General features: G+C 36.4%; 2 protein-coding genes across 7 annotated transcripts in view; one reads left to right on the top strand and one right to left on the bottom strand.

The window, feature by feature from the left end:
* The window catches only part of DIS3 (DIS3 homolog, exosome endoribonuclease and 3'-5' exoribonuclease), a 29372-nt gene extending 9809 nt beyond the window's left edge, over positions 1-19563 (bottom strand). Inside the window, exons 1-16 of one of the 3 annotated variants that reach the window (XM_004371426.3) lie at positions 19067-19306; positions 18851-18918; positions 18423-18580; positions 15606-15799; positions 14945-15018; positions 11331-11498; positions 10296-10460; positions 9036-9149; positions 8764-8901; positions 7939-8085; positions 7442-7558; positions 7071-7172; positions 5301-5365; positions 5127-5211; positions 3388-3515; positions 535-621 (exon numbers count right to left, since the gene is read on the bottom strand). In XM_004371426.3, the coding sequence (XP_004371483.2) occupies positions 535-621; positions 3388-3515; positions 5127-5211; positions 5301-5365; positions 7071-7172; positions 7442-7558; positions 7939-8085; positions 8764-8901; positions 9036-9149; positions 10296-10460; positions 11331-11498; positions 14945-15018; positions 15606-15799; positions 18423-18580; positions 18851-18918; positions 19067-19085 (1829 nt within the window). In that variant the 5' untranslated portion in view covers positions 19086-19306. Of the gene's footprint in view, positions 1-534; positions 622-3387; positions 3516-5126; positions 5212-5300; positions 5366-7070; positions 7173-7441; positions 7559-7938; positions 8086-8763; positions 8902-9035; positions 9150-10295; positions 10461-11330; positions 11499-14944; positions 15019-15605; positions 15800-18422; positions 18581-18850; positions 18919-19066 lie in introns of all 3 variants that reach the window. The other 2 variants (XM_004371425.2, XM_004371424.2) reach the window with 2 other exon arrangements.
* A 218-nt stretch (positions 19564-19781) lies between these two features.
* PIBF1 (progesterone immunomodulatory binding factor 1) overlaps positions 19782-24215 on the top strand; it is a 264067-nt gene continuing 259633 nt past the window's right edge. For all 4 annotated transcript variants that reach the window (XR_002823191.1, XM_023726735.1, XM_023726736.1 and 1 more), the window contains exons 1-2: positions 19782-19968; positions 21164-21461. Coding sequence is in view for 3 of the 4 variants with exons in the window: in XM_023726735.1 (XP_023582503.1) it covers positions 21210-21461 (252 nt within the window). In the remaining variant the exon portion in view is untranslated. The remainder of the gene's footprint in view (positions 19969-21163; positions 21462-24215) is intronic.

Genomic DNA, 24215 nt, shown 5'->3' with positions numbered 1-24215 from the left:
TCATAGGGTTTCCAAAGCTGTAATCTTTACGGAAGCAGACCACATCTTTCTCCTACAAAGTGGTGGGTGGGTTCGAACTGCTAACCTTTTGGTTAACAGCTGAGTGCTTAAGCATTGTGCCACCAAGACTCTTTAAATTGAGGCCCAGAGAACTCAAATAACTTGTCCATAGTTATACAGGCAGTGAGTGGCAGAAGTAGGATCCAAACCTAGGCAGTCTGCCTTCAAAGCTCAGAGTCTTGATCATTTTCCTATCCTACCACAGTATAACCTACACTAAACACTTAATTAAGCAAGGCATTCTTTTGCTTACCATAAAAGTTCTAACATACCATTCATCAAGACAAGCCAATTCAAATTAGAAATTTTTCTATTATAATACTGATCCCAGTCTTACATATTAAAAAAACTAAAAAGTGAGATCATCTTTATTTTCTATATATTTTGTAAGCCAAGAAAATCTATAGAAATTATACCCTACATTACATTTAAGATCTATAATCTTATCTACCGCACATCACAAAAATGACATACCTAAGTTCCTTGGTCTGCAGATCTATAGGGTCATGAGTTTCACTGTCCATGTGAAATCGAACTTCTGGGGAAGAAAGAGTTAAAGCCCTAAATAAAATTTAAAGAGGTAAATTAGTCATGTTAGGCAATAACAGACAGAATTTTGGAAATGATTCTTTTAAAACTGAAAATGACTACAGCAAGTGTGTATCAGTTGTTCTTAAGGCTTTATGACTAGCTGCTAAGTTTTATGTTCTATATGCACGAACAGCTTAATATTTTACAGACCTCAAATGCACTTAAGAAAGGGACAAAAGCAACACAACAAAAATCTTAGTCCCTATGTTTCTCAGTTGGAATATCTTCTGTACCCAAACTACGAGTTTTTAGTGAGCTACATGGGTTTGTAATCAATTTTAAAAATAAAGGTGACTGCCAGTGTATTTACTAATGAAAAGAACGTATTGGGTTGGGGGGGGGCAGAGAGGCAAAATCGGTAGCTGCCATGTATAGAGCAGTTACATCAGAAGATCCTCAGTTCAAAAACTTCTTCCATGTAGATTCAACCAACAGAAAGCTGATACACGACTATCACTAATATGTTACGAATATTGATGGTTACTGATATTTGAAGTCTACGTGTCAGATAAAGGTAATTCATTTAATGAAATGTCAAGTTCTCCTTTGAAAAGCAAATTCCCACAGACTAGTTAAGTCTAATGTTTCTTCACACTTGATACTTTTACCACATCAGCTCCTAATCAACCAAAAACTAAGAATTTTAGTGAGGCTGGGCAATCATGGAGAAAGGACAAATAATGGAGGTGAAAAAATGAAATGAGACAGGGCAAATTGAGATTCTGAGTCCTTTTGTTCCTCGACCCCTCATCTCTACTAGAAGGGCTGCAGAAGGAATACTAGAGAAAGAATCTCAACAAATACCCCTCTTGCCTTACGATACTTTAAACGAAGTTCTGCGTCACATTTAATGTGTTTATTAATACATGTTGACCTAAAAAACAATGAGTATTGATCAACATTTTGATCATGTTTTCTTCAGAGAATGCTTAAAATGTTATGCTGATCCAGTGTACTACAGAGAAACCTGTGAAAGCCGGAACTCGATGGGACTGCCTTGTTTTTCTGAGTCTCTCAAGTTTTCTGCTTTTGACAGGGCGCAGTCCTACAACTTTTCTATTACTTTCTATTAGTGGAAAATATTTGCGTTTTCCTTCTCTGTCAGGTTTCCACCAGACACAGGTTCCAGCTTTCGCAGGTTTTACTGTACTCCTCTTTAGAAAGGCAAAAGATATCATATTTTTTCTACTGATTATCCTCTCCATTCTCCCTAAGACTGAGAAAATTTAATATGTGTTGTAAGTCAATGACCTACTATGTAGAAAATTAAAAATACAGACTGCTTTTGAAGTTAAAAAAAAAACTCTTCCTTGCCCTAATGATAAGAAGCTATGTTACAAATGCAAACATCACTTACTTTAACCAAAAAAAAAGCATCAAAATGTGTTTTACTGACTATACTTTTAAAACAAATTTTCTAAAAAAAATCTTTACACAAACTTTCTTCTGATACTGTAAACCCTTGATAAACATTTCTTGAACAATGTGCCATTTCATGTGTTACAAATATGTGTCTCTTTTCATACAATCTAAGAAGAAAGTATTTTTCATCCTACTTGAACAAAACAGATCTGTAAATGCTGAGTAATTCAGCGAGACAGAACTTTCAATATTTTTTTAAAAATCCAATTATGTTAATCTTGCTCACATCTAAATGACAAGCTTGAGAAACAGTTTTACTCTTGGCTTGATAACTCTCATTGGGTTTTACTTTATCCAAATGATCCTTATACAATTTCAACCTCCATATTTAGGATCATATGAAAAATTCACATAAAAGTGGAGAGACAGAGGGGACAGGGATGGGTCAGCATAACAATCTATAGCAACACTATCCAATGGAACTTTCTGCAGTGATGAAAATGTTCAATATGCACATTGTCCAATATGGTAGCCACTTGTCCCATGTGGTTACTGAATAGTTGAAATGTGGCTACTGCAACTGAGAAACTGAATTTTTTATGTAATTTAAACAGCCACACATTATGAAACAGCACAAAACTAGAGTCTGCATTACCCAACGAAAACATTTTTAATAACTATTCTTGAGCCCCCAGAGAGTGATATCAACATCTGAAAGACTCGTACTTGGTTTCCTCTGATATCTAACTTTCAAGAACTAAATTTGTTTTAGTCACTTTACTTCAAGAAGTTTGGGTTAGTATAATTTATGCCTTTTATAGTTAGACAAGCAAATGCCATGATATAATAGCTAAAAGACCCAAGCCTCCCACTACCTATCAGATCTTTGGGAAGACTGCTCTGCAACTTCTAATTGTTTAAAAAACAAACAGACTGGATTAAACTCTAAAATCTTTTCCAATTCTAAAACACAAGGAGGACATCATCTACATTTACTTAAACATCTGAAGACCAATGTTCAATCTGGAACCTAATTTCTAATTAAAGTAAGAAACAATCCACAGAAAAGTCTTAAGGACTTCTTGTCTTTCTGGTATTTCTTCAAGACGTTTAACTCAAACATACTTGTTTTTAGCACAACAAATTACAAGGACAGAACCTCTGAACAAGCATCAGTTCAGAATCAAGTTGCTAATATTTAAATGGCAGCTAGAAATTTGATGTCTCTACTTTAGAATCTCTATTCAGTTTAATAAATAAGTCAACATTGTCCACGATAAAACTTTTAAAATTGTCTTAAAATACTGTGAAAATTACCTTAATACAATGATAAATGAATTAAGTCATATCTTAACGGATATTTTTGAAACATACCCTTTTTCGATTCTTTGTTTTTTCAGAATTTTAGCTAGTTTATTTAGCCCACGAAGACTAGTGGTAGTATCATCATTTATGGTTGCTGAATCAATTCTCATTTGAGCTTCAGCATATGTCAGAGAAGCCTAAAAGAGAAACCATAATAACAACACTTATAAATGATAAAACTGGTTAACTGTACTCTTATACTTCCATTACATGAAATCCATAATTTCAAAAAACCTAAAATCAATAACAAAAGAAGAATTCACAGCTATATATTTTATACTTCGCATCTATCATTTCTGGTCCATTAACTCTTATCTAAGACATTATACCACACAAGCAAACTTATAAGTAAAATGGCAGTTTTGTTAATGACAAAAAATGCTTAAGGTTTAATTACTTTCCCATTCCAATTAATGTACAAATATTTAGGTAATGTTAAAATATGAAGGCAAGTTAGATCTATTCTCGGGTAACAACTGTAAAGTGAAACCCTTCGTATCATATTCAGCAGGAAACCTATTAAATACGTAAAATTAAGTACCTAAAAATGAGATGCATTGTAGTAGAAAATATTTGAAGCAATCTCCAAGGACAAACAACGCAAATCTACAGATACCTGTTTCTGTCCCTATTTAAGGAGCCCTGGTGGTGCAGTGGTTAAGCGCTCAGCTGTTAACCGAAAAGTCAGCAGGTGGAACCCTCCATCCACTCCATGGGGGAAAGATGTGGCAGCCTGCTCCCATAAAGATTTACAGCCTTGGAAACCCTATGCGGCAGTTCTACTCTGTCCTACCGGGTCACTATGAATCGGAATCGACTCGACGCCAACGGGTTTCATTCCTATTTACTTCCTCATGGGAAACCACTATTTTTTTTAACTTTTTTTAAAGTAGCTTCAGAACTAAAACAAATCAGGAATAACAGAAGAGATATGTCCAGGTCAGATAAGATTCCTGGGAGAGCCAATTACTAAGGGCTCCTCTTCTAAAAAAGGTTTTGTTATATTCACTATATTTTTTCCACGTAATTCTGTTACAGTGATCAAGTCTAGGAAACTTATAAGCTCATCCCTATTAAAAAAAAACACAAATCTCAGAAGGCTTAACCTATTCACACATCATTATCTGTCAGCCTAACACTGCTTTCTTTCCAACCACTACGCTGATCAGAATGGAAAGAACAACATCAAAGAGAAAGAAAAAGTATGTAAGTTTGGAATAAGGATCATTAAGAAAGGGGGTTTGGCAAACCTCAGAAGCAGACTTAGGGCAAAATGAAGGAGAATGTAAGGAATCTCGGGAAAAGTACTAAAAATGAAAAGAAAAATCAACTGGCTCCAATCTGTCTGAACATAGATCTCAGGCTAATTTTACTGAAATTCAGCTGATTTATAGAATTGTTTCAATTAGAAAACGTGAAGACAAAGAACATGGTGTCTACCTTAACTTCTAACCACTTGTAAGTTGGCAAAATTCAATTACGGGGGTTCCTGAGTTAGGATCTACAGTTATCTACTTGGTCATCTCAAGTACTTTAAAGTTTTTGAAGTTTCTGAATACAACTGCCACTGAAGGTTAAGTTTTGAATAATACCAAGAATTAATCAGATAACTGGAAAAAAAAAGCCGATTTTGCAGCAACACTGGAGAAAAAAATTACTTAACAGTAAGCCTAACTTTTTCAAAGCAATCTGGAACACTGTTGAAGTACCAAGGATTTTAACCAATAAAGATTAACCATGAAACTAACCTTTGAATTAATGACACTTTTGGTAAACCTTGTTTTTAAGATTTCAGCATTATGACTCATTTCCCAAATACATGAAAACGCCAGCCTATGGGGAGAAAGTAGACAGCACTGGTTAATGAGAATCAGTTAAAGAAGTAAATATAATGTTCTTATTAAAAAAACATGCATAAGTACCTGTCCACATTACATCTTAAGGAACACAAGTTAGAGCTAAGCAACTCTGGAACCATGTCAATCCTCTGTAACAGATAAAAACAGACGGCAAACTTCTTAGTTATATCTATACTTTTATTAGAAGTTCTATTCTTAAATAATATTAATTTAACAAGAAAAAGAAAGAGTGCTTTGATCTTTGTGAACAGGAGAACTCAGAAAATGTGAAATAATCTGTTTCTAGAAAAGTACTTAGACAAAATGTTATAGAAGGAAAGAAAACTGGACTTCTTAACAGTGGATCTAAGTTTTAGTCCTATCTCCACACTAACCACCTTGTTGTCTTTTCAAAGTCTGAACTCTCTGGTCCGTGTAATAATTTGTGCTAGACAATTGCCACAAGCCTTCTGAGCTCTATAATTGGACCTTTTTCCAAGGCTTAATACAAACTACATGGTGTTTAAAAAACACTAAAAAGGAGAGACATTAAAATTTATGGAAGAACTTTGACAACAAATCCGTAACAGACTAAACTTAACTTTCTGCTCTACTTTCACAATTTTTCTCTTTAAGCTTATGGGGATCATACTTAAAGAATAATAAAAGATAAACTGCAACGGAATAGATTCATGACTTAAACTTTACAAAAAACAGAAAATACATTCTAGCTAGTTAACCATAAATTATGAGTTACATGTAACACAACAATTTATATCAACTACCTCTATCTACCTGTTATTTGGTCCACTCTGTAATAAAAAAAGTTGCAATATTTTCACTGGTTTAAGGCCATTCTATGCTATGTATTTCCTTTACCTATTCCAAACTGTGACTGCTCAAATTTCAAAAGTGTCCATGATTGTTACAAAATAGCTTGCACAATTAATTTAACAGTTATCCACTAAGTTTCACTAAATTCTGAGCCTGTTCTTTCTTCAGGAAACACCTCAGATAATTTTATTACTAAAAATAAACTACATGCACATATAGGTTTAGGGTTACGGTTTCATGGTCTAATAAGATGTTTAGTGCTTCTGTTCTACCTTCTAGTTTGCTAAGTAGTGCCTGGAGTCTTAAAAAGTTTGCAAGCAGCCATCCAAGGCACGACAATTGATCTCTATTTACCTGGAGCAACAGAGGAAGAAGTAGAGTCAGGAATAGGAGGATGAAGTGGAATGTGTGGCTAAATGCCTCCATGAACAATGGCTTCTTTTGCCATGAGATCAGAACTTGATGGTGTCCGATTATCACTACTGAACATTTTGATCAAAGATTCTATATAAGAATCCTGATCAAAAGGGGAAAATGTAAAACAGAATTTCAAATTCTCATGCACTCCAGACTTTCTGGAGCCATGGAGGCTGGATGAACCCCTCAAACTACTGCCTCGAGATAATCTTTAAACCTTAAACTAAAAATAGCCCCTGAAGTCTTCTTAAAACCAAACAACAGTTTAGCTTAACTAGAAAGACTGTCTGCCTTGAGCATTATGCTCTTTTACCTATATGGGATCAAACTGACAACAGCAACTCAAAAGATCAGATAGGAACCTTAGGGGGCAGTGAGTTTATGTTAATGAGGTAGGAACAACTAAGAAAAAGAGGGTGAGAATGGTTGCACAACTCAAAGAATATAATCGATGTCACTGAATTGGACACATAGAAAAGTGAATTGGTGTATGTTTTGCTCTGTATATTCCCAACAACAAAAAAATAGAGTTATAAAAAAAGTATTTAAAAAAAGTAAAATGTACGAATCAAAATTCCAATTTAAATTCAACTCATCATTTACCTTTTCACAAAGATACACAGTTGTTCCTCTTCTGGCTGACTCCTGATCCAAAGCATTTCCTGGCCTAATAAAATGGCTAACATCAGCAATATGAACACCAACCTTAAACAGATGAAAATAAAAGGATGTCAATATACTTTATTGGCTAACTGTATTAATGAAGTTTTATTGCGAAGAAATTTAGCTAAATTGAAAAAGGACTCAGTCACATCTACCATTTCAACCTTTGATATATATCTGTCAGTTCCTGCAGCTATAACTAACTATACTTGGCATGAGGAATCACAACACAAATTCTATACTGGTTCAAAAGAAAATAAACTCAAAACCAGAACTGTATTTGGATAACAAAATCATTACAATACAAATACCTCCAAATTTCCATTTTCAAGTTCTCTACAATGTAGGGCATCATCTATATCAGTACATCCTGGTGGGTCCACACTACAAACGCACAGATGCCTCAGGTCTTCTCGGTATTTCATGTCCTAGAAGATGCCATATTATAAGGAAATAAACAATTACTTTGACAGTACTACTGCAACAGAGTTCTCATGAAACCAACAATATTTACATATAAATCTAGCTTTATTTCCTTAGTGATAATCCTACATTAGGGTTTGTAACTAGTAATAGTTTCCTGACATTTGAAAAACCTGACATATTCTAGCATCTCCTCCCTAGAAAAATTTATCTTTCAATAAAGAAGCAAATGGTTTCTGTGGTACCGAAGAGTGCTATAGCTAACTAAATGCAGAGAGGAAAAACACTAGTTTCTACGTATTTAAAAGTACTTATTGAAGTTAAACAAAACTAGCTTGCATACAATAATTTATAAAGTCATTGTAGGAATTTTTTTTCAACTTACCTTTTCAGTAATGCTCCAGGGCATCTTTGGCAGAAAGCTAAGAACTGCCTGAGAGAAAGGCTGATGGGGAACATCATGCTCAAGTAGCAGAACTTCTGTTTCCGTCTCTTTATCTCCAGCATCACCCAAATTTTTTACAAAGTGTCCCTAAAACCAAAAGGTATTCTTAGGAAGGTATATTTTACAGCTTTTTGTTTGAAAATTTATATTTTATTACAAATTCCTGAGCCTTTATACACCACTCTAATATACCTAAGGGTTCCCATAACTTCTTAAAAATGACCTCTTGGTAACTCAAAGCTGAAAATGACAAGACTTCTCAAGTGATTTATCATGGAGACTTCGTGAGGATTCAGTTCTTTAATCACAAAACCTGTTACAGTGGAGTCGATTCCATCTCATTAATCACAAAGCATCTGTTTATTTCCTATTATTTTTTAACTTTAAAATGTGCTTCAAATACAGTAGCTTCAAAATGTATTTATTAGCATCTATTCAGATACCTATTCAGATACAGGGTCACTATGAATAGAAATTGACTTGACAACAACAGGTTTTTATTTAGATACTAAACATCTTTTTCATGGTTATGACCAATAAAAATTTGTTTGGAAATGTGAGTAAAAATAGCTATCTGATTTACATTAGAATTTCATAAAATTGATTTTCAAATTGGATACACTACTTATTAGGCAGCACTGTGAAAAACTTCTAAACTTCAGGGCAAATTCTATACAAAAGTAGGTTCTATTTTCATTAAAAGGTAATTTTATTGCCAAATATTTAATGAAATATCTTAAAATAAAATTAATAATTTAAGCTTACATTTGGGTATCTGGAATTTCTGGGCCAACCATCAATAGCAACAATAATTCTCCGTCCTTCTAATGCAGAAGCCTGTCTGGTTTCTATCCGAATTCTAGGGATTCTCTTATCAGCAGGTGTAAAGAGATGTCTTCTTGACTAGAGAAGATAAGGAAAAGAAATTTACCAAAGGGAAGGAAAAAAAAATTTGGTGGACGGGGACAAAGTGAGGGCTATGTTCTATTAAATGTTCAGCATTTTTTAAATTACATAGCAACATGTTCTTTACTCACCTCCTTAATATCAGACTTGGAAAGCATGCCACAATATGGTCTCCAGTTCCTTTTTATTATTCCTACAACTCTACCTGTAGGCTTTAACATTTTTTCATTTACAGCAGTCTTAAGCTGAGATTTAAAAATAAAAATCTTCAGTTATTGTTCCTCTGATTATAATGATGCAATTTCCCCCCAAAAGTGGAATATGTATATGGATACTAATACATTCAGGCATTAAACTGTGACACAAAACTAAAGAGATCTTCATGCTTCAAAATTCTAGACAAGAGCATACCAAACTATTCTAAATAGCTTCATGATAATAAAGCAATACAAAAACAATTTAAAAAAAAAAACACAAATAACCTAATAAAAACATCAGAATTCAACTCCTTTCAGTTTTAATATGAGGATTTATTGACGAAAACACATATACTGCTTTAGAGTTAAAAAACTAAGGCTTTAGTACTACTTTGTACTCATCAGATGTGTGGTCATGGATGACTAGCTGCCTTTTAGCCTTTATCAATTCATTAAAAAAGAGATACATCTTTAAATGCTCTTCTATAGCCAAAATAAAAACCCAAATAGTGTTTATTACTAGAAATAATCAGGACGTTGTAATATTTCACCTCTAACACTCTCCTATGGTCTGGACTCTCCAAAGGTAATGCTATAATAAAACCCTGGAGTACTGACTACAATCAATGGAAAAAGAACTACCAATTCCAATTATTTATATAATCTTGTAATTATAAAATTAGGAAATAATTAAATAGGTCATATCAGATAGACTTTTTAACTGCTAAGAACCAACTGAAAGGATTTCCTTCATAATAAATACTATGGCAACAGAGAAGCAATTATTAAACACACACAATTGTAAGGGTCCAGAAGTACATCTACTATACCAAGGGAATTTTTAACATTACATAAAAGCATTTCAGAAAATTTTAGATTTGTAATTACTTAGATCTCACGAAATCAGATCACATACATAATTTCATGTAGATTACAGTTTCATACTCAAGTTAATAGCCTTTTTATATTTAAATCCATTCAACTAAGCAAAATAAAACATTATTAATTTAAAGGGCAATTACTTAAATACTTAGAGGAAAAAAAAACCCAACTATGTGTATAACACGTATTAAACCTACAGAATTTTATTTAATAATCTATAAGTAACAAAACTTGTTCAGCTTTTTCAAAGCTGACACATTAACAACACAAAGCTACATAGATCAAAAAAAGAAAACCTGCTTAGTTTCATACAATGGTTTCTCTCTCCTCTTCTTTCTCCACATCATCTTCATCTTGACCTTCATCGTGTAAAACTACAGAAGATGGTGCTACCCACTGACTCTTGGGGAAAAGCTCCACAGCCACAATATCCTCGTGAATAGCCCGGTTTAAATTTTTAAGTCCTTGTAAGATTATCTGAAGAAAACAGCAAATGGCACGTGCTCAAATATTTTTACCGACAAACTAATAATGTGAAGATAAAATTTATATATACTCTGATGTCTCTATACATCACTATTTCTTCGCCATATATGTTATTTGTCTGTATATATATAGTTCACATATAAACACATATATATATACATATATATACACTGTGTATATATACACAGATTACATATACATTCCTGTGTATATACATACATGGAGTCCCTTTAACCCAGCTCAATTTCTCAATATCAAAATATCAAGTAGAAAAAACATGGGTTAGAAAGTATGGGCTGTTTTCATGGCTCCACTACATGGAAATAGATACACATACTAGTACTAAGAGACCTTGGGAAAATTACTTAACCTTTCTAAATTTCAGGATCCTGATGGGTAAAATGAAAACCAGAGTATCTACTTTTATAGGCTGAGTTGAAAATTAAGTGAAAATGCAGCATTTAAAGCAGTTAGAAGAGTACCTGGCAAATAGTGATCACTCCAAAAATGGCAGCTATTCGCTTTAAAGCAGGTGGAGCACTTGGGAGCAATTACATGCTGTGCAAATGCTACTTACCATAACTAGTCATAATACATAAAACACAAGCATCCATTTTTACTATTTGACTGACTCTAGACATTTATTCTCTTAAAAGTAGTCTAACAGAAACTTTTCTTCCAAAAGCAGTTTTCAAAAAAAGTGATTAACTCTACTATCTATGACCTCCCATATAACTGCCTTCAAGATGATAAACTGGGAAGATAAATATAAATTCTCATACACATTTTGAAACACTTATTAAAAAGAAGATAATGAATGAAAAGAATATCAGTGTGTACAGAACTTATCTGCACACTTACCTCTTTATTTTCTTCAGCATCTCCATGCACCCATACTGTAGCTTCTAAGTAATTTTCCCTACTGGCTCTGAATGTTCCTTGAAGGTAGGTACCAGATTTTATGCCTTGCTGTAGCTTACTTAAGGGAAGATGTTCTGAAAATATTACTTTTCCACTTTCTATTTCATTCTGTGAAATAAGCAAATCAAAAGATGTGATTAGTAAGTCTTCTGAACACTCAGTATACAAGTACTACCACTATCAGAGAACTAAAAACAAAACAAAACAATTAACTCATTACGGCATAAATAACTCCACAAATTTGAGAAAATATAAAAGCGAGAAAAAACTGTTTCATACTCTTAGGGTAACTTACACAAATATGTTCATTTTTAAATTACATTTAGGAGTTTAGCCACCGGTGTGTTACTAAGAAACTCTGTACATCCTTCCACTTCATCCCTCCCAAAATAAACATGTGTAACAGCTCAGTGATCAAGTGAGCAGGCAGAGATGTAGAGGCTAATATGAAGCCTCAATTCCATGAGAAGACAGGCTACTGAAAGTACAAAAAAAAAAGTGATTTCTTTCCTAGACCATTTTAAATAAGATAGAGATTGGTTGGGAACTGCTTTAGATCTACCACAATACCTCTAATGATTCTTAAGAGACCTCGATATCCAAAATCTTGCCTGCTTGGCTCTTTTAATGTCCTTCCTAATTTCCCACCATAACTGTACACTTTTTAAGATGATTTCACACTTTCTCCCTTTTGTGCTAAACTCTCCAACTCCCGTCTTCTCTCCTCACTCTCACATGACGACCTAAATCCTTATGCTGAGAATCAGAAGCCATAGAAAACTATTTTGTCTTCCCGCCACTGAATCTGCCAATCATCTTGTATCTATACCAAAACCTCAGCTTTCTCTCCTGTAACAACGCATTCACTGCATTCCACTGAATATTTCTTTAACTTGTGCATCATATATTATCCCTTCTCTTTCAGGAACTTTATCCTGCAATTATCTTCTCACCAGAATCAAAATTTTCTCTCTAACATTTCCACCATTACATAAACTTATAATACCAAAAAACCAAACCTGTTGCCGTCAAGCTGATTCCAAATCATGGCAACCCTATGCTTTTCAGAGTACAACTGTGTTCTACAAGGTTTCCAATGGCTGTAATTTTTTGGAGGTGGCCAGGCCTTTCTTCCAAGGTTCCTCTGGGTGGATCTGAATCGCCAACCTTTCAGTTAGGAGCTGAGTGCTTAACCATTTGAGTCACCCAGGGACTCCAAACTTATTATAATAATATGAGCTATTAAAAATAAATACAATTTGGGTCCCCTTCTAGACACTGGCCTGATTCTCTGCTCCACTTAACAAAATGCCACAAAACTGTTGTCTATAATTGCTGTATATCTACTTCTTTATTTCTACTCTCTCATGAATTCACTCCATTGCAAGTATTCTTTCTCAGTCCACTGAAACCATTACTGTCAAGTTTACAATAACATATTACCTTGGCAAACTGAATGATCCATTCTGTCTTAACAGAGTGGAAAAAATTGATCTTGCCTTCTGAGACACTTTAAAGTCCCCATTATTGTTCTTCTGGCTTCTGTCTTTTACCAGTAGTTCCTCCTTAATTTCTTTTGCTAACTCTCCTCCTGATCTCTAAATGTTGAAGTGCCCCATGGTTCAATTATAGGCCCTCTTCTTTTTTCTATCTACATTTACTCCTGTTATTTAGTCCCATCTTAAAAACAAAAACAACCCTCTCTTGATTCACTTGCCCTCCAGCTCACCAGCCCATCTGTCTCCTTCCCATCAAAGCAAAGCTACTGAAAGTGCTACAATACTGTCTTTAAATTCTCTCTACCCATTCTTTTACCTACTTCTGCCAGACTTCTGCCCCCCATTACCATCAAAACTACTTCTGATAGGCCCTTCACAACTTTCATGTTGCTAAATCCAATTGTCAGTTCTTAGTCCTCATTTATCTGACCTATCAGCAACATCTGACACAGATTATCACCCCCTCCTTCTTTCTGTACTTGGTTTAAAAGAACTTTACACTCACCTACTGTTCTTCTTACATCTCTTTTGTGGGTTCCTCCTCAAGCTTCTGACTTCCAAACATTGGCGTGCCCAAGGGCGCAGTTCCTGAACCTCTCCCCTTTTCTATCTATACTCACTCTCTAGATCAGGGGACAGTAAACTATGGCCTGTACACCAAATCTGGCCCTTTACTGGAACACAGTCACACACATTTGTTTGTGTCTGTTGATGACTGCTTTACTATCTGGCCCTTTACAAAAAAAGTTTGCCTGGGAGAAAATATTTGCAAATCTTGTATCTGATAATGGACTTAATGGCAAGAATATATAAAGAATTTACAATTCAGTAATAAAAAAACAAATAACCAATTTTAAAGATGGTCAAAGGACTTGAATAAACGTTTCTCAAAAAAAAAAAAAAAAAAAAAACCACCATACATGGCCAACAAGCACATGAAAAGATGCTCAATATCATTAGGGAAATACTAATCAAAATCACAATGAGATACCACTTCACACCCACTAGGATAACGAGAATCAAAAAGACAAACAACAAGTGATGGCAAGGATGTGGAGAAACTGGAGCCTTTACACATTACCGGTGGGAATGTAAAATGGTGTAGTCACTTTGGAAAACAATCTGGCATTCCTTAAAAAGTTAGAGCTATCATATAACCTAGCAATTCCATCCCTAGGCAGATACCCAAGAGAAACGAAAACTTAATCTAAAAATTACTGACCTACAGAATAAATTCTAGGTCCTCATTATCTTTCCCATTCTACCTCATCTTATGACTTCCGTTTCTCTTTCTTTGGGCTTTATGTTCTCTGCCTGCTGTACCCTCTATTGTTATTGCTGTCAGGTTCTGCTGCTTCCTCTTTGTCAACTATCTACTAATTATTCACACATCATTCATTCAGTCAACAAAGAGTGCCACCATATGTCAGATCCTACTTAGGTTGCTGGGGCTGTATCAGCGAACAACACTATTTCACAAAATCAGCTCTTAAGAATGACATTTTGGTAAGTCTATTACAGCGACTCTATTCTAATTCCAATTTATCCACTGTTGTGGATTGAACTGTGTCCCCCAAAATGATACGCTGAAGTTCTAATCCCTGTACTTGTGAATGTGACCCTGACTAGAAATAGAGGTTTTCTTTTGTTATGCTAATGAGGTCATACTAGACTAGGGTAGGTCCTAAACCTTCTGAGTGTTGTCTTACTACGAAAAGGAGCAGAATAGGCACAGAGACATCCATGAGGACTCTGTTTAAGGAGCCATCTACAAGCCAAGGAAGGCCAAGAAACACTTAGGGGTGCCAAAAGCTGAAAGAAACAAGGAATGATTTTTCTCTTGAAATTCCAACTCCTAACCTCCAAAACTGTGACAAACTAAATTACTGTTTTTTAAAGCCACCCACTTGTATCTTTGCTATTGCAGCACTAGGTAACTAAAATACCCACCAATATTCCAATTTTTAAACTTGGTAACTATAAGCCTAATATCTCAAAGTGGTTATTTTAGTATTTTCACTTTTCAAAAAGAAAGTAAAACAAACCCAAACATACCCCTTCTTCAGACAAACAAGCAAGACGATCTATGAGTTCGGGGTTAGCAGTTAGGCTCTTTATATATTCTTCACCTGAAAAATAAGTTTATGTTGTTCTTGATAAATGTGAGGTTTTTTTTCCTCCTCAGATATGAAAAAACATGGGTAATCCTGTTTGTGACAATATGTCTGTCAATTTTCTTTTGTGGGGGGAAATTCATCGATGTGATCATGTCTAAGCAGAGGCAATGGTCAAGCATATCTATGAACTTTTCTTGCTAAGTCAGATACAAATGGTGGGGAGAAAAGTAACCAGAACTCACTTAGCCTAGAAACTCTGAAAAATTAAAAAGTGCAAAAATGTCATATGAAGTTATACCCCCAAAAAACAAACCCACTGCCGTCAAGTCAATTCTGACTCATAGCAACTCTACAGGACAGAGCAGAACTGTCCCATACAGAAGCAGATTGCCACATCTTTCTCCCATGGAGTGGCTGGTGCGTTTGAACCACCGACCTTTCGGTTAGCAGCTGAGCATGTAACCAGTGTGCTACAGGGGCTCCTTACAAAGTTTTACAGGACTATGCAAATACTAGTTCAGTGAACATCTGAACACGAGTCTGGTAAGTTTTATATGCATTTGCAAACATGCACTAACGACTACTATATTTAGACTTACAAGTGAAAGCTGGTATCCCTTCCTCTATGGCTTTCTCTTTGTTTTTTCTGTCATTTGTTATGAAGATAACTTCCAGCTGATTTTCTGCTGACATTTTCTTCAAATGTTCATTGTACCATTTTGCTGCCACTCGAATAGCTCTATCATTTCTGTCATTAGCATTTTCTCCCTGTTCTTGTTCTACATAGGTTTCTCTAAATGTAAAGAGAGGAAAAAATGAAATAAAAGGAAAACAATCAATAGACAAGGATATTTAAAAACTTTTAGGACATAAATGCTTAACAACTGCTAAACTTAAAAATCAATGGTATATCATGGTATTTTTCTCTTGACTGTATTCAGAATTATACCTCAGAGAGGAAATAAATAGGATCCTCCTAGTTACATTTTTAAAACAACAATTTGCTTGGAAAAGAAAATCATGTTGTTAAGTGGAAAAAAAAAAGGAAAAATTCAAGATCAAAATTTATATTCCAGGTTGGGACATTAAGTCATACTTTGTTGAAAGAAAACATTATGATAATGATTACACTTTCTAACTGCAGACTAACTGTAATTCCTAAAAACTACAAGTAATACGATTCGATGATTATGACCATATGATTCCAAAGTTATTAAAAAGATAATGGATGTATACTATCCACAGTAAGATTCAATAAATGGCAGGGCCTATCTAAAGACCGAAAGACCAGGCACAGATACGATTGCATATTCCTTCTATGTCTACCCACCCTAAATCCAAAATATGTCAGGAAACTTAATTAAATCTGTTCTTCAAAACCAGATTTAAGTTCAATAACCATATTCTATATAATAATAATTTCTAGTACTTAAAAATAATACTCAATTTTAAAATTTTAGTTATAGTTTTTAGAATTATTTCATTCTTCATCATTAAATGCACCTACTAACACTTTGAGGCCATCAAAGACACTGTTATAACATTTTTAAATGGTTTTAGCATGACTTGAGCAATAGAATCTTGAAAGATGAGATCTGCCTGGGACTCCCAAGATTGTTCCTGTCACCTTCAGTATTGCCAAGTCCTATTTACCATAAACGACCTAACAAAACTGCTAAGCCCTCATTAGGAATCTGATGATCATTTTCCACAAAAACATGGTCTTTCTGCATTGAAAATCAAATAAAGTTTCTGTTTCTGTATTTCAAGAAGGTACTAAGAAACAAGAAGTTTACAAAAGCTTTACTAATATTCTTTACAGGAGCAATATTTGAAACATAAGAATAAAGAAGAGATTTTTGGAGAAAGTAAATATTTTTTTAAATTTCCACACTCCAATGGAACGTCATTACCAGAAATCTACAATCTAATCCAGTGGTTCTCAACTGGGTGGCAATTTTGCCCCCAGGGGACATCTGGCAAAGTCTGGAGATATTTTTGGTTATCACAAGTCTGGGGGTGGGGAGGAAGTTTGCTACAGACGTCTAGTGGGTAGAGGTGAGGGATAGTGCTAAACATTCTATACCATTCCAAAATATCAATAGTGCCGAGGTTAAGAAACTTTAATCTAATCTCATAGAAGTATCCTAGAGCCCACCATAGATTCTTTATGTAACATGCTAAATATAAATAAACAAAAAACCAAACCCATTACTGTCAAGTCAATTCTGACTCACAGTGACCCTACAGGACAGAGTAGAACTGCCCCACAGGGTTTCCAAGGAGCCACGGGTGGATTCGAACTGCCAACTTTTTGGTTAGCAGTAGGAAAAACATAAAGTTTAAACAAAGAGTCTTGTACCCGAAATACAACAAAGAATTCTATTTCTTAATTTCATCTATTACAATATGATTAGCTATAAGACATCAGTTTAATTTTTAAAAGCACTAAGAATAACTTTCCATTCCTAGGTGTTTACCCAAAAGAATTGAAAGTACTCATATACCCGCACATCAGTGTTCACTGCAGCATTACTCACAACAGCCAAAAGGTGGAAACAACCCAAGTATCTATCAACAGCTAAATGGATAAAATATACCTACATACAACAGAATACTATTCAGCCATAAAAACGTATAAAATTCTAACGCATGCCACCACATGGAACAATCTTGAAAACATTATGCGAAGTGAAATAAGCTAGCCATAAAAGGGCAAATGTTGTATAATTCCACTTACGTGAAACATCTAGAATATACATACTCATAGAAAGACTAAAGATTACCAGGGGCTGGAGATGGAGGGAGTTACTGCTTAATGGGTACAGAGTTGTTTGGGGTGACGAAAAATTTTTGTAAATAGATGGTGGCAATAATTGTACAATGCTGTGAATATGCTTAACGCCACTAAATTGTACATTTACAAACAATACATTCTGCTATATATAGTTTATCACAACAATTTTTTTTTTAACCAAGGAATTTCATATTATCTCCCCCCCGCATAACTCTATATTTTTAAAACTTACCCTCACAGTTTATTCCTATGATGATTATTTTCCTATAACTGTTATTCACAAATATGATATGGTTATTCCTATGATGGTTATTCACATAATACGGTACTCCCAGGAACCTAGGCAAATCTCATCTTCCAAGATTCTACTGCTCAACTTATGCTAAAACCAATTCAAAATAAAAAAACATTTTGGAACTAGAAGTACCCACTGTAGCCTAGAAGCCAGCATCCCTATATTCTAGGCTTGGTTTCATCAATAACTATGTGATTTCAGCGAAGTTCACTTGGCATTCTTTTCTGTGTACTTTCTAACAATTACACAAATTACTCCCAGGAATCCTTCCCCAAATTTAGCTAATTTTATGGTTTTCTGAAATTTAACAGAATTTCCTCCTACCTATGGTGCTCATTAGTGAATGTATAGAAATGCTTCTCATGATTATTAGTCACATCTCGGATTCGTTTATAAACGGGGGCACTCCTATTTCTCACTTCTTGGAGAACTGTCTGTAACACAATTACATTCCTGATGGCAGGGTCCTCAAGAACATCGATCTTAAAAAGAAACAAATGAAAAGTTAATGTTTTACTATATTAAGTCGTATACTGTTTAGTCAAACATAAAACCCATTCATCTTAAAAACATAAACTATGCATTAACCCAACGAGAAGTTTTGCTATAGAAAAACTGACAACGGTCATTCTAGCCTTCAAGTCTTTTAGAGAAGGGCACACGTAAACAGAGCGATTATAAAACTTGGTAGAATTGAATCCATTAATAAAGAAATACATTGGCCCACATCGTTTTCATTCGTAGGCACTTACAAGCTGCCTGGGGGTCGCAGGCTGGAGGCTACAGAAGCCCAGGTCCCCGGCCTCCAGGCAATTACAATCTAAGGCAGAAGAGACACCAGGAGTTAGGATATTACGTGTCTAAACGTCTTACGACCCAAGGGGATTTAAAAAAAAAAAAAAAAAAAACAGCACAAGGAAAGGAACCTCGGCTGGAGGACAGGAGGCGTGATTCCTGTTAAGTTTTACCTTTCCCTAGGCATGTCATATTGCCCAAACGCTCCTCCCTGGACCTCAGTTTTCCTATCTGTCATCAGTAAAGTGGCCTCATCCTGGTAGGGCCGCGTTGTCCGACGCACATCCACCAACGTACCTGGTGCAGCAGCACATTGGTGTCAGGAAGCAAATAGTGCGGCCGTGGGCAGAGACTGCTCGCCGGGTCTTGGGGCTGCAGCTCGAGAGCCGGCCCCTCATGCGCCCGTCCGCACGCTGCGCACCCAGTCGCACCACATCCGATATCGTCCCGTAGATAGTGCTCGCGGACAATCTTCATCACGCCGCCTGCCCGCGTCTTTTTTAAGAAAGTCTTGGACTTGAGCATTTTTGTCTCGTGGCGCGGAATCCCGAATCTCGGCAGTACTCTTCCGGAAAAAAATCAAGAGAGAAGCTCTCGCACAACTATACCTCAACCCGAAGTTCACCCCTTCTCTCTCAAGGGTATTGGTAAACAACGCTCGCGGGAAAACGTCGAGACTAACGTTGGTTGGCTCTCTGGAGGTCCGTGAGGATTGGGCGAAGGCGAAGAACCTGGGATGGGGGGGGGGGGGGCGGAGCCCGGGGCCGTTTCCGCCCCTATCTGGGAGGGGCCTGCCGCTGGACTCCAGCGCCCAGTATGCATTGCTTGCCGAACCTCCGTAGACCGTGGAGAGCCGAGTTCCGGCAGCGTGGGCTTTGCAACCTACCGCTTCTTCCGTTCTGCTTCAGGCGCGGAAGTGGTTGTCTTGGTTACGGGGCCTAACGGTCCCTGACTCTGAGAGCCCTTGCTGGGGGGCTGCAACCTGAACTGCAGACTGGAGACGCTGTCGCCTCCTCCAAGTGGCGGCGGTGGCGGTTGTTGAAGCTTTCGACGTGGAATAATTGAAGCTTTCGAGGTAGTTTGCGGCGATCGATCTTCCGTCCTTTTCTGCACGGGGCAAGGAATCATCCTATGCTTCCAAGTTTGGGGCTTATTCTCTTGAGTCTCCGATCCTTTGTAGTCCAGGAGATGTTGACTGTCCTTTATTTCACCTTTCCCTTTAGAAAAAAGGAAGGTGGTCAATCCTACGGAAGTTCTTACCATTTCCCCTCCACACACCTGTTTTCTAATCATTCACTGACTTAGGGAAAACTGAAATCTGTAATACCACGAGTAATTTTTTATATCGTGTAGTATTAAAACAAAGGAGTTGCAAAATATCTTAGAATACTGGAGTTTTTGTCTTCTACCTTATTTTCATTCTGCTGTCTGGCTAGTCTATGAAAATGTTTGATGTCCCGTTGCCTGTAGAAAAAAACCCAAACATACTTTGGCATTCAGGGTCCTCCACAGACTTGTCCCAACGATCTTTAAAGTTGTATGTGTGCATTTATGTTTAGGGAGTGGGAGGAATCACTACTCAAATTCATAAAGACTTTGCCCTAGTGGGACTACTACTATCTTCTGCTGTTGTTTTACATTTTCACCACCCCTCTAGCAACCTCAATACCTGTATGCTTTTCCTTTTTTTACTACGCCTATACAAATCCTTAAAGATTTTAAGTCCTATCTCTGTATAACCTTCCCCTGACCAACTCAGAAGTGATTTTTCCTTGATCATGTGTTGCCTTTATTAGTAGCATTCTTAGGTAAGAACGATTTAGGGCTTTGTCTTTTATCTTGGCAAGCATACAGTTCTTTGTTTCCTCCAGGTACGATTCCTATGGCCCGAAACTGGGGCTTTCATTCATCAAAGGGGCCAAATTCACAGTAGGGTTTAATGAGTATATGTTTGACTTGGAGCCCTGGTGGCGTAGTGGTTAAGAGCTCAACTGCTAACCAAAGGGTCGGCAGTTCAAATACACCAGCTGCTCCTTCCTCTGTACAATAGGGTCGCTATGAGTCAGAATGGACTCACGTGGCACCTAACAACAACATGTTTGATATGAGCACTCATTTACTGTAGTAACGTGTCCTAGATATTGGGTCTCCCAAAATGCTTAACAATTACTTAGGAAATCCTTAGTATCGCTCTATGTTTTTGTTATCACTTTATGTTTTCTGTAGTGAATGTTTGAGTACATTTAATGTTTTTTTTTCATCTACGGAAGGTTGAAATTGAATTTCAGAGACGAAAACTGACGCATAATAATAAAGATGTCTCGAAAAATTCCTAAGGAGTCAAAAAAAGTGAACATCTCTAGTTCTTTGGAATCTGAAGACATTAGTTTAGAAACGACAGTACCTACAGATGATATTTCCTCATCAGAAGAGAGAGACGGTAAAATAAAAATCACTAGGCAGCTAATTGAACGGAAGGAGTTACTTCATGATATTCAGTTGTTGAAAATAGAACTATCCCAGAAAAATATGATGATCGACAATTTGAAAATGGATTATCTTACAAAGGTAAGATCAGGTGTAAATTTTGTTCTATATGCTTTATTATGTTGAAACTGCAGATAAATAAGAATTGTTGCTGTTAAGTGCCTTTGAGTCGATTCTGACTCATATCGAATTAGATTTATCTATATGGGATCTGGGAGCCCTGGTGGCGCAGTGCTTAAGAGCTAAGCTGCTAACCAAAAGGTCGGCAGATCGAATCCACCAGCCACTCCATGGAAACCCTGTGGGGCAGTTCTACTCTTTTCTATAGGGTCGCTATGAGTTGGAATCAACTCGATGGCAGAGTTTGGTTTTGGGGTATATGTGATCTAACCTGCCCATCTGCTTCCATAGAGATTTCAGCTTGGCAAACCCTACAGGGCAGTTCTCCTCCATCCTATAGGGTCACTGCGAGTCAGAATCAACTGAGTGGCACACAACAGCAACAACATATGTGGTCTGAACTTGAATTGATATATTTGCATTTTTGTCTAGGATGGCCTCTGAGCATTTTGAGAAAATAATTATATTTTGTTGCATTTTTTTTTTTTAAAGTTTATTTTTGTAACTGGGTGGGTGATAATATTTCTGTTTACCAAATAAAGAGTCCTGAAAGAAGGGGTGGTTTACAGGTAGTTGCTGTGTTGTTAGCTGGCATACAGCCGGCCCCCAATTTAGGGCGACCCCACATGCAACAGAATGAAAAGCTGCCTGGTCCTGTGTCATCCCAATGTGTCTTAGTTATCTAGTGCTGCTATAACAAATAACACAAGTGGGTGGCTTTAACAAACTAATCTTCTGAGTTTAGAAGGTTAGAAGTCTGAATTCAGGGCACGGCTCTAGGGGAAGGCTTTCTTTCTCGCTGGAGGAAGGTCCTTGTCTCTTCTGAGCTTCTGCTCCTGAGTGTTCATGTGGTTTGACATCTCTTCCCCCAGCTCTTCTTCTTTCAGTAGCTTAATTTCTTTTATATCTCAAAAGAAATTGATTTAAGACACACCCTATCCTAATCCTGTCTCATTAATGTAACAGAGACAACCCTTACTAAATGGGATTATAACCACAGACAGAGGTTAGGATTTACAACATATATTTTTGGGAGACACAGTTTAATCCATAACACCATGATAGGTTGCAGATCCAACCTGTGTGATTCATAAGGTTTTCATTGACTGATTTTCAAAAGTAGATCACCCGGCTTTTCTTCTTGGTTTGTCTTAGTCTGGAAGCTTGGCTGAAACCTGTTCAGCATCATAGCAACATGCACGCTTCCACTGACTGACAGGTGGTGGCTGTAGCAGAGGTGAATTACTTTTGTGAAGCGTTTCCTGTAGTGCTCTCACTAGATAAGACTCAAAACTTATGTATTTATCAATGTTTTTCTTACTTAGAAAATATGTGAATCTACATAATCTAACCTCTTTCCATACTGGTATGGCAGCAATACAAATGTTTATGCATACATGGCATTTATGCAGTTTAAGTTAATATGAATGTCTTGACCCATGTTGATTTGGTTTCTCCACGTGTAAAAACAGGAACAAGCTCAGGAAGACTTAAAAAACATTGGTGCCCACTTTCCACTCAGTTGCTTACTAAGATAATTTAGAAAGGTAGCTACTCAGGCCAGACTTTCTGATACAAGAGAATTATTTGCTTTCACTCTTTTATCTCCATATATTGCTGCCTAAAATTTCCCTGGGTGGTACAAATGGTTTACACTTGACAGTTCAAACCCAGCTAGTGATGTTGCAGAAGAAAGGCCTGGCAATCTGCTTCCGTAAAGATTACAGCCAAGAAAACCCTATGTATTAGTCCATAACACATGGGCTTACCATGAATTAAAAAGGACTTGATGGCACGTGTTTTTTTTTTTCATTGTTGTTCTTAGTTGCCGCTGAGTAGATTCTGACTCATAGTGACCCCGTATATTGCAGATGGTTAAGTGCTTGACTACCAGTGGAAAGGTTGGCAGTTTGAAACCACCCAGAAGCACCTTGGAAGACAAGTCTCACAATCTGTTTCTAAAAGTTTATAGTCTTGAACAAAACTCTATGGAGCAGTTCTACTCTGCACACATGAGGTTGCTGTGTTTTTGTTTTTTTGGTATTGCTTTAGATTATGTAATCCAGGAGCCATTGATAGATTTTAGGGAGTTGTCTTGATTTTTGTATTCAAAATATCACTGAAGCGATAGGCTGAGGGCAGATGGGGTTGAAACAGTAGACAAGCTATTGCAAACAATCTAAATGTAAGACTCCTAAGTTTTTAGCTTCATCTACTGGAGCTATTTACTAAGAAATGGAAAGCTGGGAGTTAAAATATAAATTCTGTTTTGAACATGTTAAATTTTAGATTCCTGGTAGACTCCTAAATGGAATTGTCAGTTAGAATTTAGAAGAGAGTCTGTGGCTAGAAATATATATATGAAATGTATGTCAGCATATAAATGGCATTTAAACTATAGGATTGAATGACATTACTGAGGGAGAGAAGAGGGTCCAAAACCAAAGGGCAGTCTGACATTTAGAAATGGGGTAAAGGAAAAGAATCTAACAGAGAAGCCTGAGAATCTTAAGAGTGTCCAGTGAGTTAGGAGGAAAACCAGAGAGTAGTATTATGGAAGACAAAAGAGGACAAAATGGTCAGCTCTGTCAAGTCATGCTAAAAAGTCAAGTAAGATTAATATGCAGGAATAACCATTGGACTGGCATTATGGAGGTGATTCATACCTTTGACAAGAATAATTTCACTGGAATGGTATAGGATAGAAACCATATT

Source organism: Trichechus manatus, unplaced genomic scaffold, assembly GCF_000243295.1.
Source record: "Trichechus manatus latirostris isolate Lorelei unplaced genomic scaffold, TriManLat1.0 scaffold00013, whole genome shotgun sequence".
Classification (NCBI taxonomy): Eukaryota; Metazoa; Chordata; class Mammalia; order Sirenia; family Trichechidae; genus Trichechus; species Trichechus manatus.
Note: the sequence above shows the minus strand (reverse complement) of the source record. Positions and strands in the feature narration are given on the sequence as shown.